At 57.7% G+C, this 16,893-nt stretch overlaps 1 protein-coding gene across 4 annotated transcripts in view; it reads left to right on the forward strand.

Moving 5' to 3' along the window:
* The window catches only part of LLGL2 (LLGL scribble cell polarity complex component 2), a 33,459-nt gene extending 16,566 nt beyond the window's left edge, over positions 1–16,893 (forward strand). For 3 of the 4 annotated variants that reach the window (XM_055329499.1, XM_055329501.1, XM_055329500.1), the window contains exons 3-26: positions 3,643–3,740; positions 4,990–5,071; positions 5,366–5,481; positions 5,849–6,007; positions 7,700–7,862; positions 8,009–8,141; positions 8,829–8,883; positions 9,650–9,804; positions 11,011–11,228; positions 11,301–11,368; positions 11,515–11,668; positions 11,758–11,862; positions 12,249–12,541; positions 12,647–12,797; positions 13,127–13,277; positions 13,900–14,016; positions 14,133–14,299; positions 14,700–14,964; positions 15,164–15,317; positions 15,578–15,606; positions 15,848–15,895; positions 16,092–16,134; positions 16,262–16,323; positions 16,530–16,893. In XM_055329499.1, coding sequence (XP_055185474.1) covers positions 3,643–3,740; positions 4,990–5,071; positions 5,366–5,481; positions 5,849–6,007; positions 7,700–7,862; positions 8,009–8,141; positions 8,829–8,883; positions 9,650–9,804; positions 11,011–11,228; positions 11,301–11,368; positions 11,515–11,668; positions 11,758–11,862; positions 12,249–12,541; positions 12,647–12,797; positions 13,127–13,277; positions 13,900–14,016; positions 14,133–14,299; positions 14,700–14,964; positions 15,164–15,317; positions 15,578–15,606; positions 15,848–15,895; positions 16,092–16,134; positions 16,262–16,323; positions 16,530–16,537 — 2,994 coding nt within the window. In that variant the 3' untranslated portion in view covers positions 16,538–16,893. The remainder of the gene's footprint in view (positions 1–3,642; positions 3,741–4,989; positions 5,072–5,365; positions 5,482–5,848; positions 6,008–7,699; positions 7,863–8,008; positions 8,142–8,828; positions 8,884–9,649; positions 9,805–11,010; positions 11,229–11,300; positions 11,369–11,514; positions 11,669–11,757; positions 11,863–12,248; positions 12,542–12,646; positions 12,798–13,126; positions 13,278–13,899; positions 14,017–14,132; positions 14,300–14,699; positions 14,965–15,163; positions 15,318–15,577; positions 15,607–15,847; positions 15,896–16,091; positions 16,135–16,261; positions 16,324–16,529) is intronic. The other variant, XM_055329504.1, reaches the window with a different exon arrangement.

The raw sequence follows: 16,893 nt of genomic DNA on the forward strand, positions 1-16,893 counted from the left end.
GAACAGAGGTGCCTTGCAGAACCTTCCCGCTTCCTCAGGCTGCTCTGGGTTTCTAGCTCTGCCCTGTTGACCACTCTCCTCTTCCCAAATCCAAATCCCTTTCTTCCCGTTCCCAGCCAGACCCCCGGGCCTCTCACAACTGGCCTGGGGCCCCCACACCTCCTCCCTCAGCCTGCAGGGAGGTTTGTGGCCTCCTATTGGATTATAATCACCTCATTTGAGGATTTGTGGGCGTTATTTGCGTGTCCACCTCCCCTTCCCACCCTTCCCTAGACTTGGGGGATCCCCTGTTCTCACACTAATTACATTTGTACCCACTCTGTGGGCCCCTGGCTGGGTAAGGGCACCATGACATTTCCTCTCCTCATTTCATTCTTGAGGGAGCCATGGTCCCCTGGAGAGATGCCCTGAGGAGTCCAAGGGAATGATGGAGAACTTGAGAAGGCAGGCTGCATGGGGCAAGGCCTGTGTGCTCTGAGGGGTGAGCTGAGCATTCCAGCCACCGTCTGGTGGTCTTCTGGAAGGTCACATTCAAGCTGAGGGTGGCCCTACTCAGTGCCGTCCTTGGTATTATCCCACTGATCAGATATGAAAGGAGCTCACCCAAGTCCGAAAGCATTTTATTTTATTTTATTTCATTTCGTTTGATTTCATTTCATGTCATTTTTTTTTTTAAGATTTTTATTCATGAGAGACACAGAGAGAGGCAGAGATACAGGCAGAGGGAGAAACAGGCTCCCTTTGGGGAGCCTGATGTGGGACTCGATCTCAGGACCCTGGGATCGTGACCCAAGCCAAAGGCAGACACTCAACCAACCACTAAGCCACCCAGGAGCCCCGCCCCCCCCAAGTGTATTTTACACTTAGAGCATATTTCAATTCAGACACAAAATTTTCTCTGGGGCTACGTAATCTGTAGTTTGAAAGGTGTGTAGCTAAAAAGGGATATTCATAGCCTGGCCTGCCAGCCCCCTGTTCCTTTGGAACTCAAGAGCATACCTGGAAAGTCTTCCAGTGACTGAACAGAGCCCTCATTCTTAAATTTAAATTAAAATTTCTGGTCCTTGGTGGCACCAGCTACATTGCAAGTGCTTGATATCTCTGCACCGCTCATGGCTGTCACACTGAGGAACCCAGGGCATGCGACTCCTTCCCGCAGGACCTTTCCCCAGATGCCTCCAAATTCCAGAGGCTTTGGCCCTGTGCTGCTGCTGACCGGGATGATAGGAAAATGCTACCGTCCCAGGAACCTTTTCTCCGGCCCTGGCTGCTGACTTCCTGAGGCCCCAGCAACCTGAGGCTGGCTGAGCCCTACCAGGAGCCCTGGAGGAGCTGGTCCCCGCACACACCATCACGTGTCCTGCCCTCCTTTTCCTGGGAAGTGTTTACATTCCAGACACTGTGCTATCTCCCCAAGGCTTTTCCAGGCACTGCATTTTTTACATAGCTGAACAGGGACCTGGTCTGGCCAGGGGGGCTCCTGCGGGTCACTTGTGCTCTCCAGGCTGTCCCTTCCAGGTATAGCCATTTGTAGGGCAGACTAGTTCCTGGCAAAAAGCTGGGTTGGGGGGTTAGGGGGGCTTATACCTATGTGTCCCCAGAATAGCATTCTTTGGAGCTCTCCTCTCTGGCTGAACCCACCTCAGGACCTCCTTCCGTGAACCACTAGACTGGACAGGACAGGCTAGCTGCCAGCAGTTGGGTTTGTTAAAGGGACAGCCAAGGTTAGCCCAGAGGAGAGCCCTGAGCCTAAGGAGAGGTGCTTCATTGGTGCAATCTTTTTCTGCCAGGAGAGTCTACATTGCTTTAAAAAAAAAAAAAAATGTAAACCAGCAGGCTGGTATCTTTTGACCTGCTGTGATCTAGCTCTACAGGTTCGGTATCCCCTGGGGTGGGTGGTAGGGGGTGGGGAGCACTGATTAAGAAACAACCAAAAACCTTCCCAGAGATGGTTTATCAATTCAAGTCTGTAGTGTTTACTTCCATACCTTTTAAGCCTGTAATTCCACCACTGGGACATCTGCCTAAGGAAATACTGAGTTGTAGGCAAAGATAGGAGTCCAAGGAAGGTCATCAGTGCAATTGGCAATTGTAAACCCTGTAGAAACAGAAAATGTTCACCAACAAAAGCCTGGCAAGTTTGGGTGCCTTGACACAGAGAACATTTCTTAGCTGTTTATTTTTTTTTAAGATTTATTTATTTTTTAATATCCATTTAAGATTTTTTATTTATTTATTTATGAGAGACAGAGAGAGAAAGCAGAGACACAGGCAGAGAGAGAAGCAGGCTCCACACAGGGAGCCTGATGCGGGACTCGATCCTGGGACTCCAGGATCACGCCCTGGGCCGAAGGCAGGTGTGCTAAACTGCTGAGCCACCCAGGGATCCCCAAAAGATTTATTTATTTAAAAAAAATAGATTTGAGAGGGTGAGAGAGAGCACGCATGCACCCTCACACACATGGGGGGATTGGGGGGCAGAGGCATAGGGAGAGAATCCCAAGCTGACTCCCCTCTGAGTGCAGAGCCCGACGTGGGGTTCAGTCTCACAATCCTGAGATCATGACCTGAGCTTATATTATCAGTTTATGCTTAACCGACTGAGCCACCGGGGAACCCCTCCTTAGCCATTTTAAAGTCACTTTAGTACTTTGGACAACTTGGGCTGGCTGCAGGTGGGCAAACAGGCTACAAAGCTATGTGTGTATGCACATAGCCGTGTGGCATGACCTCAGTCAGGTCTCTGTTACGTGTAGGCACACAAGTATACAATCACAACACGAGAAAGACTGACCAAGATGTTAGCAAGGATCACGCTAGTTGTGGGAGTACAGGTGATTTTTGTTTTGTTTTTCAAACTCTTTCATATGTTCCAAGTTTTCTACAACGTGTATTACTTCTGTAATAAGAAATGAGCAGAGGCTCGCTGAGTGGCTCAGCGGTTGAGCATCTGCCTTCGGCCCAGGGTGTGATCCCGGAGACCCTGGATCGAGTCCCACATCAGGCTCCCAGCAAAGAGCCTGCTTCTCCCTCTGCCTCTCTCTGTGTGTGTCTGTCATGAATGAATGAATGAATAAAATAAGAAAGAAATGAGCAGAAATATGTGTCTGGAACAAAACTCCCGAAGCTTCTCTGGAAAACTCGCCGTAACAAAGGCACAGATATTCAGAGCTGGAGGAGCCTTGGACGGCTCAGAACCGGGAGAGGCTGCTACAGGTTCTGTCCAGCCTCAAGGGACTGGCCCAGAGCTGTGGTACATCCAGGCTTCCTGAGCCATCTGGTCCTCCACTGTGCCAGCCCCCCACAGCTTCCTTTGCCCCTGCACCCTCGCAGGAGGACTGGGTCGGTCACCCATAGTGTGGGTGGTAGAGTTCCTGGAGAGCGTCAAGTGGCCAATGTAGTGTCAAAGGAGAACGTGCTCCCTCCCAGGGATGGCCACAGGGCCAAGGACTGGGCCAGAAATGGGTCTGGGATCGGCTCCACACTCAGCTATCTGGGTAGGAACCTGAACATGACTCACTTGCTCCTTCCTGCTGGGGGTGGCTCTGTCCTGCAGCTCCTCTGTCCGGCACTGGCTCCCCAGCTGTGGCGTGGCAGAGGGGACATGTCAGCAGGTCTGTGCCCACATGGTTCTCATTGCAGACGGTGGAGCATGGCTTCCCACACCAGCCCAGCGCCCTTGGCTACAGCCTGTCTCTGCGCATCCTGGCCATTGGCACCCGCTCTGGAGCCGTCAAGCTGTATCCTTTCCATTACCCCAGCTTCCACCGGGGTGGGGGGTTGGGGGACTGGAATGGGTGGGAGCCCTGGCACGGTTGGGATCCAAACTGAGGCAAGTTGTAGATGACCCCTCCTGTTCCTGGGATGTTCTATATATCCTCTTGGGAATTGGCCTTGAATGTAGGAAGTAGAGGCAGGTTGGGGTTGTTTTTTTAATTCCTTTCTCCCAGTTAGTAGACTGGTCCCAGGCTGCTATCCAAAGCAGGGTGGCCTTGGGTCAGAGGAGCAGTGCTAAGCTTCCAGATTCTGTCCCAGCACGCATACCCCCCGCGTATACACAGGCACACCAGAAGTAGAATGGGCTCCTGGTTGGCATGGATAGCCTTCCCTGGCCAGAGGCTGGACATGGTCCAGTAGGGTCATCCTCTATCCAGAGCATTGGTTCTGGGCTATTTCAGAGGCAAGCCCACAGGTTCCAGGATGGAGGATCACTGCTTGGGTCCTCTGGCTGGCCTGGACTACAAGTCTAGAAGCTCCCCCAACCCCAAGTCCCACCTGAGCCCCTAGAGTGAGCCAGGGTGGCTCCTGGGAGGATTGGAAGGTGGTCCCTCAGCTCCAATGGAGATCACCCATGGAGAGCCCAGCTGGAACACACACACACACACACACACACACACACACACACACACCCGGTGAAGCTGTGACTCCCTCCCAATCCTCTGCTGCAGCATGGACAGGGGAGGTGGGGGTGCCTCCAGCAGGCTGGACTATGCTGGAGGGATAGCACTCCCTCAGCTGGTTAATCATTGCCAGGCCAGGGCCATATCCTGGTTACCAATCCTCCGTGCCAAGACTCCTGGCCATAGCTGCTGGGGGCGGTGCCCTTATCTCTTCTCAGGTGCCACCTTGTGGTAGCTCATGGGTCTGTTGCAGCTTAGGTGCTAGGGTCATGGTGAGGGTGCAGCAAGCAGTCCGCAGTTGCCAGGATAAGGCTCCACCCTCCTAGGGTGACACCCCACCTGCCTGGTTGGGAAAAGCTATCCCTGGTTGGAGTGGGCTCCCCCTCAGGGTCACATCACCCCTGGCCAAGTGTTGTCGGGCCAGGGCCACTGCTGCCTCCTCCCAACCCCAGGCCCCATCTGGGAGGAGGGTGAGCCTGTCGATGAGGTACTTATATTTCTTGCCACGTGGGCCTAGAGGTCCTGACCCTTTAGCGGGAGGGGGTGGTGTCCTGCCTTCTGCAGCTTTTCCTGAGCCTGCTGCCCGTAGCTATGGTGCGCCAGGGGTGGAGTTCATGGGGCTCCACCGAGAGAACAATGCTGTGGTGCAGATCCATTTCCTACCTGGCCAGGTGAGGGGCCCCTCCACACCCTCTTGCTCTCATGCCACCCAGAAGGGGTGTACGTACGGTAAGGCGGGCATCTGGCGGCCCTGGGTTTGGTTCTGATAGGAGGGCCCTGGGACTCCTTTCCCTTGGCTTTGGGTTCATGGGCCACCCCGAGTGTAGCCAGGGATTTGCTTCTGGGCCTCCCCAAATCAAATGACATGGGGTGGGCCACCCCAGTGGGAGAGGCCACAGTGAATGCTGACCCTCCCTAGTGAATAAGACGGCACCCGCCTGCTTTTGGTGCCATTCCCCTCCTAGTGCCAGCTGGTCACCCTGCTAGATGACAACAGCCTGCACCTGTGGAGACTGACAGTCAAAGGTGGTGTGTCGGAGCTGCAGGAAGATGAGAGTTTCACACTGCGTGGCCCCCCAGGGTAAGGACTTGGTGCCCGTCGTCTCCCAGCCGGCCTGACATGCACACCCAGCTCCGGGTGTCGATCAGGAAGGTCCTGTGGAACCCTTGGTGGCTCTGCCTCCTTCCATCCCCACACAGCGTCTACATAGGAGGCTCTGAAAGGGGGCAGGGGTTCTGCTGCCCCGTCCAAGCCCTCGCCCTCCACCATCTGGCTTCTGTCTTGGCAGAAAGTAATCCCTGTATTTACCCCATTGGACCCCATTAAAGGACCTCATGGGTCTGCTTTCCCTGGACGAGGCCTTTCCTGGGGCTGGCGAGGGGCCCCTAGCCCAGGGGCCTCCCTGCCCGGTGGCAGCCAGCTCACAGGCAGCCACTCCCATCCTCAGGGCTGCCCCCAGCGCCACACAGATCACCGTGGTCCTGCCACATTCCTCCCACGAGCTCCTCTACCTGGGCACTGAGAGCGGCAACGTTTTCGTGGTGCAGCTGCCGGGCTTCCACATGCTGGAGGACCAGACCATCAGCTCGGACGCTGTGCTGCAGTGGTGAGCCTGCAGACCCCTGGCGGTCGGGGAGCCACCCCCTCCAGCTGGGCCTGGCTTCCTCCCGTCTGTCTCAGTAATACCTCAGGAGCTTCTAATTTCTCTCCTGGGGAGTCTATAGGGACTATAGACTATATCTATCTATAGGGAGGAGAGATTCTCAGCTCCCCACCTGTCCCCTAAGCAGAGACTCTGACCCCATGATGTGTTTAACATCATAGCACTCAAATGGTCTTGGGGGTAACTTGTCATTTCATTTAAAGGTGAGAAAAATGAGACTCAAAATGATTTTGCACTGTCATCAGTTCTTAGTCTACTGTCCTTTGCACTGTCACCACAAATTTCCCAGCCCCCGGGCTCTGCAGTGGGGCACATGGGGCCCAAACCTCTCCCCAAACTTCTGGGGAGGTTTATGCTGGGGAGGTTTATGCTTTGGAGTCTGCTGAGTTTTCATTTGCATGCATGCCCCATGGCCCAAACTCCTGGACAGCCACGACCCTCTAGGCTTCTTCAGATCATTCTGGAGGCTTTGCCCCATGATAGTCTGTGACAGAGAATAGGTCAGGTCAGGACTGGATGTGGAGAGAGGGTACTAGGGTCCCAGGGAGGGGGAGCTGAAGAATTAGTTGTGGTGGGATATTCCAGGGTTTCACGGGCTGGAGAGGAGGCCAGGGTCCTTGGACGGGAGCTGCTTCTCTAGCCGGTGGGACACTGTTCCTGAAAGGACCAACCTTCCAATGCACTCACTCCGTCAGGCCCGCTGTCCAGAGCTGGGTCGAGAGGATTCCTGCTTGGGGCTGGGTCCCTCTGAGCACAACCGCCTCCCTCTTTCCTGCTCGGCAGGATAGAGTCAGGGCAGCGCGGCCATGGTCAGAGCAGGACTGTTTGCTGTTTGTAGGTCAGCAGGCTCGGCCGCTTCTCAGCCTGGGCGCCCAGTTTGTGGGCAGGGCAGTGGGAGGACCTGCTCCTCACATGTGGCCATGCCAGTGCCACCTCACTCTGCTGATGGGAGTCCAGTTGGGGGGCCTCCCCCAGCCTGAGTGTCCTGGGAGCCCCCTCCTACCTATGTAAATCCTCTCTCTAAATAAAGAAAGATTTGACTTGGTTGGGTGCCTAGAAGTGTCCTGAGGTCCAGGCTGTTTGCATAACCTACTCTCCTGTGGCGCTGGCTGTGGGTCCTGCGCCTGCCACCTCATTCTCTGTTGGCTGCAGCACCTCCAGACTTCACATCAGCATTCCAGGCCCAGAGAAGGGGGAGGGGGTCAAAGCTCAGGGCCAGGCCAACTCACAGAGAGAGCTTTGTTTAGTGGGTTTTAAAAACGTTTTTATTAAGAAATATCACTTCTATACAGAAATGCACTAAATACAAATGTACAGTTTAGTGGATTCTTATAAAGTGAGCCTCCACGTGCCCTCCCCAGTCACGACCCTCTCCCTCCCCGGAGATAACCACCACGTCAACTTCTGGAAGTCACTTCCTTGCCTTCCCTTGTAGTGGCACCAGCTGTGTTTGCATCCTTAGGTTCCTATATATCACTATTCTGTTCTGCGCACAGCTTCTCTCCCCCCTTGGCGGTGTGTCCCCGCGATCTTCCCACCCTGGCACATCCCCACCCACGGGCGTGCCTGTGCCTGGTGCTCTGTTCTGTCCTGGCGGCGGCGGCAGCCTGGCCTCATAGTGCTTCCTTTGGCCAGGTTGCCCGAGGAGGCCCGCCACCGGCGGGTGTTTGAGATGGTGGAAGCTCTGCAGGAGCACCCCCGTGACCCCAACCAGATCCTCATCGGCTACAGCCGGGGCCTCATCGTCATCTGGGACCTGCAGGGCAGCCGCGCACTCTGCCATTTCCTCAGCAACCAGGTAGGCTATGCCGGGAGTGTGGCAGGTGCCACAGGGCTCTCCCAAGCTCCCATGTCATACAGCCCCTGTGCTGGGACATGAGGGTGCGGGTGATAGGACCAGCACCCTGATCCCAGCCTGCACACTCTGCCTCTCCTCCTCTGAAGCAACTGGAGAATGTCTGCTGGCAGCGGGACGGCCGCCTAATTGTCAGCTGCCATTCCGACGGCAGTTACTGCCAGTGGCCTGTGTCCAGCGACGCCCAGCAACCGGAGCCCCTGCGCAACTGTGTGCCTTACGGTCAGTTCTCCACCTGCCTCGCGGGGGGGGCCTGGCCCTGCCCTGTTGCTTGGAACCACCTTTTCGCTTGCAAAGCAAGGTCCTCTGTCCCCAGTCTTGTCTTTCCCAAATTTGGGTGTAAGTGCCCGACTCCTAGCAGCAAAACTGGGGCCCCGAGAAGTGAAAGGCTTTGTCCAAAGCCATGCAGCAGGTTTCGACACTGGTCGTGGCTGTCTCCGGGGACTGCTCAGAGCAGGACTCCTGAGCATAGGTCTGCTGTGCAGGTGTGGGTGTGAGGGGTCTGTGCCCTGTGGACACAGGAGTGGAGGCCCCCTTCAAGCTGCTTCCTTTTTGGGGAGACACCTGGGTGGCTCAGTTATGCATACAACTTAGCTCAGGTCTTGATCTCAGGGTCGTGAGTTCAAGCCCCATGTTGGGCTTCAGTATGGGACCTACTTTATTTATTTTTAAAAAATATTTATTTATTCATGAGAGACACAGAGAGGCAGAGACAGGAGAAGCAGGGCTTCATGCAAGGAGCCCGATGCGGGACTCGATGCCGGGACTCTGGGACCACGCCCTGAACCGAAGGCAGATGCTCAACCACTGAGCCACTCAGGCATCCTGGGGCCTACTTTAAAAAAAAAAAAAAGTTCAATCTGAGATTCTTTATAAAAAGCTTCTGCAACCTGGTTCCTTTTCTTGTAGGTCCTTTTCCTTGCAAAGCTATTACCAAAATCTTCTGGCTGACCACCAGGCAGGGGTAGGTATCCATGCTCTGTCCTATCCCCACGCTACAGCCTTCCCGGGGTGTCTGGGGAGTGAGTGCCTTTCCGTCCATCGGTGTCTTAGACACCAGTGAAGGGCGAGCGGGCTATTCATACCTGTCACGGCTAATTCCTAAGTGACCATTCTTGACCTTTCCCTCCACCATCTCAGAGAGATGATTCAGATTAGCAGAGTACTTTCTCTTTTTTAATGTTTTATTTATTTGAGAGAGAGAGAGAGCAAGAACGAGGGGTAGGGAGGGGCCGAGGGAGAGGGAGAAGCAGAGTCCCCGCTGAGTAGAAAGCCTGATGTGGGGCTCGATCCCAGGACCCTGGGATCATGACCTAAGCCAAAGGCAGACTCTCAACCTACTGAGCCACCCAGGTGCCCCGTGGTCAGCAGGTTTCAAACTTTGTTGCAGCAGGAGACCTGTTTCTTCAAACAGAAGCATACGGGGAGACCCAACTCACAAGCAGCAGTGGGAGCGGGTGGGGGCACCACAGGGGAGTAGCTGCCAAGGCTGAGGAACCGCAGCCTGTGAGCCCCTACCTCACCCCCAGGTTCTCCTGGGTTACCCCAGTTAGGAAGTGAGAGCAGTCCACCCCGTCCTCCCAGGGGCCTTGAGTTGGTGCTCACCCTGAGCCTGGCCTCCCTCCTGGGTCCTGCCACATTGGTCACAGGAAAGTCCCAGCTGCTGGCTCAGCCCCGGGGTTCTCTGATGGGAGCCCCAGCCCACCCCACGGCTCTCCTGTGCCTGCCAGGTTGCCCTTCACCATCTTCCAGGGGGGCATGCCACGGGCCAGCTACGGGGACCGCCACTGCATCTCGGTGGTCCACGATGGCCAGCAGACGGCCTTTGACTTCACCTCCCGCATCATCGACTTCACGGTCCTCACTGAGGCGGACCCTGCGGCGGGTAGGTGGGCTTCGGGGAGTTGTGGGGATGCGCCCGTCTGTTCCCAGTCTGTTCCCAGCCCTGCCACTGCCTGAGTCCCTCCGCCCCACTGCACCCCTCTTGGTGCCTTGTCCTCCCCCTGCCGGCCTGTGTCTTCTTTGCTGGCCACACCTCCCGCCAGCGCTGAGCTCTCTCTTCCTTGCCCAGGTCTGATAGGCCATCGCCCAAAGAGGGCAGACCTGGGCTGATCTGGGTTTCACAGCCACCAGCTGAGGCAAGGAGGTCTGGGCTTGGACACGGAAAGCCCTCCCATCTGTGGGGTGGGGCAGGGGGTGCAACATGGGCGGCTCTGAGCCAGCCTCCTGGAGCCCGGCCAGGACAGCAAAGCCCTGAGTCAGCCTCATAAATTGGTGACAGGCGAGACCAGAAAGGGCTGATGTCGAAACCTGGAGAGGAGGCCTGGCAGATTTCCAGAAGGGCGGGCCTCCCCTCCACACGAGCTGGGCCTGCTCAGGACACGCTGGGCCATGTTCTCCCAGCCTCACCACCACAGGCCTCTTGGAGGGAGACTCCAAACCCGCTTTGCCTCCTGTCTCAGCCCCTTCCCTCCTCACACCTGATGCAGGATGCTGGGAGTAGGATCGACTTTCAGGTTTTCTGCAGAGCTGATCACATCATCTGTGAACAAAGACCGTGCTCTTTCTTCTTTCCTGATCTAAACCTTTTATTTCCTTGTCTTACTGCATCAGCCAGGACTTGTAAAAGGAAGCAGAGAGAGGGGGCACCTGCCTTATTCTTGATCTTAGTGGGAAAGCTTCGCATTTCTCACTGTTAAGTTACACAAGCTGTGGCTTCTTCATGGTCTTTACCAAGTTGAGGAAGTTCTCCTCTTCCTAGTTTATTGAGGGTTTTTTCCCTTTATCATAAATGGTGTTAGGTTTTGTTAAATACTTTGCCTATATCGATATGATCACGTACTTTTCTTCAGCCTATTGATGTGCTGGGTTCCATGAACTGATTTTCACATGCTGAGGCAGCCTTACCCGCCTGGGATAAATCTCGCTTGGTCGTGGTGTATAATTTTCTCTGTTCATTGCTGGATTTGGAGCTTGTTTTTAAGATGCACGTTCCCTGACTGCAGCCTCAGGGCTTCAGATTCCGCAGGGTTGGGCTAGGGCAGACTGTGGCTCCTGCAGCCCCTGACCCTCTGCCTGTCTGTCCCCCCAGCCTTTGACAACCCCTATGCCCTGGTGGTGCTGGCCGAGGAGGAGCTGGTGGTGATCGACCTGCAGACGGCTGGTTGGCCACCAGTCCAGCCTCCCTACCTGGCCTCCCTGCACTGCTCCGCCATCACCTGCTCCCACCACGTCTCCAACATCCCCCTGAAGCTGTGGGAGCGGATTGTTGCTGCGGGCAACCAGCAGCAGACACACTTCTCCACCATGGTAGGTCCGGCACCAGCCCTGGCCCCACCTCGGGCCAAGCTCTCCCATGGACTTCTTGGTCTCATTCTTTAGGAGTGGCCCATTGATGGTGGCACCAGTCTGGCCCCAGCCCCTCCCCAGAGGGACCTGCTGCTTACAGGGTAGGCGACTCTCACAGCACTCTCCTTCTGCTGAGTAGAATACACGGGGTGGGAGCAGAGCCCAGAGGGGTGCATGCCAGCCCGGGGCCTCTCGGGCACCCCTGGCCTGGCATCTCTCATGACTGGCAGGTGGACTCTGTCCACAGGCACGAGGATGGCACAGTGCGGTTCTGGGACGCCTCTGGTGTCTGCTTACGACTGCTGTACAAACTGAGCACGGTCCGGGTGTTCCTCACCGACACAGACCCCAACGATAACCTCAATGCCCAGGGTGAGGATGAGTGGCCCCCACTCCGCAAGGTAAGGCCAAGAGCCTGGAAACTAGGATGGGCTAGGACAGGCTGGATCTGGCACTTACAGCCCCCCATGGACCTCCTCTCCGTTGGCAGGTGGGCTCCTTCGACCCCTACAGTGATGATCCCAGGCTGGGCATCCAGAAGATTTTCCTCTGCAAATACAGTGGCTACCTGGCTGTGGCAGGCACGGCGGGGCAGGTAGCAGGCTGGGCTGGGCTGGGGGGGCTGCTAGGAGGAATGGTCAGGTGACTTTGGGTAGCGGCCCAGGGTTGTAGAGCAGGAAGGACAGGGGCCCATCTCCTGAGCACCCACTGATGGTGTCACCAGACCATCACCTGCTCCTGTGGGCTCTGGGCTTTTCCCAATGGATAGAGGTTGCCTGGTCCCCTGAGACCTGTGGGGTGATTGTTTCTCCTCCAAAAACCAAGATCAAGGGCCAGGGGTGGGGCAGAGGCCTTCTGGCTCTCCTTGGGCCCTGGGACTTGGCATGGGTCCCAGGTCCTTTACTGTCCACGCACAGGGTCCCTGCAGTCCTGCTGTCCCTTGGTGCTGGGGTTGCTCAGCCCACCTGCCGTCTCCCCCAGGTGCTGGTGCTGGAGCTGAATGACGAGGAAGCAGAGCATGCTGTGGAGCAGGTGGAGGCCGACCTGCTGCAGGACCAGGAGGGCTACCGCTGGAAGGGGCACGAGCGCCTGTGTGCCCGCCCAGGGCCCGTGCATTTCGAGCCTGGCTTCCAGCCCTTTGTGTTGGTGCAGTGCCAGCCCCCGGCTGTGGTCACCTCCTTGGCCTTGCACTCTGAGTGGCGGCTTGTGGCCTTCGGCACAAGCCATGGTTTTGGCCTCTTTGACCACCAGCAGAGGCGGCAAGTCTTTGTCAAGTAAGCAGCGCGCCCGGGGTGGCCGAGGCCTGAACCTAGGGTTGCCAGTGGGCGATGACCCCTGGGCCCTGGCAGCACTGATGCCCTGATGCGCCCCCCCCCCAGATGCACGCTGCACCCCAGTGACCAGCTAGCTTTGGAGGGCCCGCTGTCCCGAGTGAAGTCCCTAAAGAAATCCCTGCGCCAGTCCTTCCGCCGGATTCGTCGGAGCCGAGTGTCCAGCCGGAAGCGGCGGCCAGCTGGTCCCCCTGGAGAGGTGAGGCTGAGCCTGGGGAGAGCTCAGAGCAGCCAGCAGCAGCTCCAGACTAGGCCTCCATCCCCCACCTGCTTTGGCTGCCAGGACAGGCTCTGGGCCCCACCAAGTAGCTTTGTGTCCTGCCTCACTGCCCACCAGCCAAGTGACCTATGCCTCATCTTGCCCAAATGTAAAGGGTTAAGTCTTCAGTAAATGTCATCGGACAGGTGGTGGCACGGGCAGTGGCCTGTCATCATCTCCTAGAAGGATTGGTGTGGGGCAATCTGATATCCCCAGGAAGGGGAGGCCAGAGTACCCCTCCCACTCAGGCCCCACCCGACCCACTGCAGGTGCAGGAGGGGAGCGCCAGGGCCGAGCGGGTAGGTGTACAGAATATGGAGCTGGCGCCCGTGCAGCGGAAAATTGAAGCTCGCTCAGCAGAGGACTCCTTCACGGGCTTTGTCCGGACCCTCTACTTCGCCGACACCTATCTGAGGGACAGTGAGTGGCCAGCCTGAGGTGGGGGGCCCCAGGAGAGCACTCCTTGGCCTGAGGTCATATTGGGGGCTGCCACCTGGCCTGGCTAAAAGGACCATAAGAGAGGTTTCTGCTTGGGAGCATGGGGAGACCAGATCCTCCGCCTGCCTCTTTCTTTCCCCTGCCTGGGTCTCTAAGGGAGCTTGCCCCAGCTACATACTCAGGCTGCCCCACTCTCTGGAAGTGCGACCTTAGACACGTCCCTTAACCTGGGTCTCAGCTTCTGCCCCTGCAAAATGCCTGCTGGCATCCAGCGGGCCCTGCAGAAGCTCCCCTGCTGGCCTCCCACCAGGGCAAGGGTGGCGTGGGGATATCCACTGCTGTGTCTTGAGGGTTGAGCTATCCTGGGTTTGAGCTCATCTGTGCCTGGGGCCCTTGGTTGTCAGACAGCCCTCCTGGCTTCTGTCTACACCCCAGGGGGGTAGGCAGGATCCACAGCCATTCTGTCTTACAGAAGAGGAAACAGAGGCTTGACCTCGGAGTCACCCAGGTAGTGAGTGGAGAGGCCAGGATGCAAGCTCAGGTCACCTGGCTCCACCTGACCCCCAGAGCCTTGGGTTAGATATAAACTTTTGCCTCCTGGCAGGCTCCCGCCACTGCCCCTCTCTGTGGGCTGGCACCAATGGGGGTACTGTCTACGCCTTTGCCCTACGCGTGCCCCCCGCCGAGCGGAGAATGGATGAGCCCGTGCGGGCAGAGCAGGGTGAGTGCTGGGCAGTGGGGAGAGCAGAGGGTGTTCATCTGCTGAGGCTCAGGCTGGGGTGGTATCTCTGGCCTTGCCCCCTGACTATCACTCACCATCTGCCTCTTGCCCTGTAGCCAAGGAGATCCAGCTGATGCACCGAGCACCCGTGGTGGGCATCCTGGTGCTGGACGGACATAGCGTGCCCCTTCCTGAGCCCCTGGAGGTGGCGCATGACCTGTCAAAGAGCCCCGACATGCAGGGAAGCCACCAGCTGCTTGTGGTGTCAGAAGAGCAATTCAAGGTGTTGCTTGGGTAGAGGCAGGAACCTTGGGGAGTCCAGGGGACATCTGGGGGGCTCAGATCCTGGGCACAATGACAGTGGCTGGGGTCCACTTGAGGTTGGATCTGCAGTTGATGTGAGATGTCACCAAGGCACAGAAAGGGAGAGGGGTAGAGTCCGGGGCCCCGGGGTCAGCACAGAGGAACTGAAGCAGGACCCGTGTCCATAGGAGGGACAGAAACACAGACATGGAAAGAAGTAACCCAGGCCTCCTCGCAGTCCAGGTGCGAGGCTGAGCACTGGGCAGAGAGAGGCAAAGAGCTTGAGCAGACTTTGCTGGGAATCGGGGCAGGGCAGGGGCATCTGCTGGGAAGCAGGGCGCTGTGGTCTGGCCAGGGTTCAAGCCGTCCTGTGCCCTCAGGTGTTCACGCTGCCCAAGGTGAGTGCCAGGCTGAAGTTGAAGCTGACCGCTCTGGAGGGCTCGCGGGTGCGGCGGGTCAGCGTGGCCCACTTCAGCAGCTGTCGAGCTGAGGACTACGGGGAGCATCACCTGGCCGTCCTCACCAACCTGGGCGACGTGCAGGTGGTCTCGCTGCCCCTGCTCAAGCCCCAGGTGCGGTACAGCTGCATCCGCCGGGAAGATGTCAGCGGCATCGCCTCCTGCGTCTTCACCAAATACGGCCAAGGTGGGCACCGGGCAGGCATGGCGGGGCCGCAGCGATGACGGCCAGGGCTGTCGCAGCCAGGGCCAGGCTGGACTGACCTCAGCCGAGAACTTGGAGGGAGGCCCCGGCCCCCCCATTCCTCCTGGGAGGGAAGTCCTGTCGGCAGCCGGGCCCAGGAGCCGCGGACTGGCCTCACCTGCCGGGCCTCTCCTCCCCCCAGGTTTCTACTTGATCTCACCCTCAGAGTTTGAGCGCTTCTCTCTCTCCACCAAGTGGCTGGTTGAGCCCCGCTGCCTGGTGGAGTCAGCAGAAGCCAAGAGCCACAGCCGCCCCCGCAACGGATCAGGCCCAGAGAAGGCCTTGGGCCGAGCCAGGTTGGTAAAAAGGCGGGTGGCCTGAGGGTGCCTGGCTGAGACCCCCTCTCCTGTGAGCTCCCCACCCTCCTGGCTCTGGCTCACTACCCCCCTTCGTAGGCCCCTCCCATGCAAGCTGCCATCCCGCAGGCTGTTGGCTCAGGGTGGGCCCGGTCAGTTGACTTCATTCTTCATGGGATCAGAGCTTTCTGAGCTGGAATGGGGGAGGGGGAGCCTAGCTGCCCCCCTCACCCCAGTCCTCACCATCTCTCTCCCCACAGGAACTCAGGGAGCCAGAGTGATGGAGAGGGTAAGACAGGCTTCCCTGTGGCCAGGGGTGTGGGGGGACAGAGGCAGTGTGAGACTTGGGCCCAGACCCAGACCGAAGGGGAAGGAAAGGAACCCCAGGCCTGCAGATGTGTTCGAGCTAAGCGTAGAAACGGCATCCCCTCCAGTCCTGAGCCCTGGGCTCCAGCACTCCCACTTCAGTAAAGAGGGAGCTGGGGCCGAAGGGGCCCCAAGGCTCGCTTGACTCAGCCTCTGCCTTTCAGAGAAAAGGCCTGGTCCAGTGATGGAGCACGCCCTGCTCAATGACGAGAGTGAGTTGGGGCAGGAGTTGGTGGGCTGGCTTGAGGAATGTTCCAAGGGAGGCTTGGAAGGCCAGGGTGGAACTGAGGGCCCTTACCCTGTGGGAGGCAGACCTGCCCAACACCCTGCCAGTTAAAGGGGGCGAAACATTCGTGTCCGGCTCAGCGTCTGTGGGCTTCACAGCGCCTCTGTTCCCCAACCCTGCAGGGGTCCTGAAGGAAATCCAGAGCACGCTGGAGGGAGACCGAGGGTGAGTTACTGCTGGGGCCTGCAGGGCTGGGTCCGGGGGCTCCAAGAGATCTCAGGAAATATGACGGGCCTCGTCTGGCCTCCCAGTGGTCCCCATGGATGGTGACTGCCCTGTCTTTGCCCTTCAGGAGCTATGGCGATTGGCGTTCTCAGCGAGTGACCGTGGGGTACAGCCTCAGCAATGGGGGAGGTAGGGGCTCTGGGCACTACTACAGGGCTGGGGGCAACTGGGAGGGTGTGCCTGCTGGCCTGGGGTGAGAGGGGGTAGGAGGAAGAGCCCACACATGCCCCCGGGGGTCCTGAAAAGCTGTGTGTCTAGGCTCAGGGTGGGTGACCGAGGCCTCTGGGCCCACCCAAGAGACTCCTGAGTTGTCATTGTTCTATCTCCTTCCACAGCAGAGTGAACAGGTTGTGAGTCCAAGCTATACCGTGAACACACACTACTGAGGGCTCTCCCTGGGGCCCTGCCCTCCCCTAAACCCCACCCCCACCCCAGGGAGGACTGGACACCGGGCCATGCCCAGGGCTGGAGCGGAGCCCCATGTCCACCCTCCTGCTGCTGCTCTTGGCCTCGGGAGAGGCGGGAGCCCAGGGCCACAGGGCTGCCCCTCCTGGGCCTTGTCTCTGTTGATTCTTTTGTCAATGTTGCACAGTTTTTACTCCCTCCCCGTTTTGTAGTGGGCTGGGTTTTAAATTATAAATTTTAACTGCCTCTGGGTGGAAAAATAATTTTTAATAAACACATTACCTCTTCACCAGA

This window comes from Nyctereutes procyonoides, unplaced genomic scaffold, assembly GCF_905146905.1.
Source record: "Nyctereutes procyonoides isolate TBG_1078 unplaced genomic scaffold, NYPRO_anot_genome, whole genome shotgun sequence".
In the NCBI taxonomy this organism is placed as follows: Eukaryota; Metazoa; Chordata; class Mammalia; order Carnivora; family Canidae; genus Nyctereutes; species Nyctereutes procyonoides.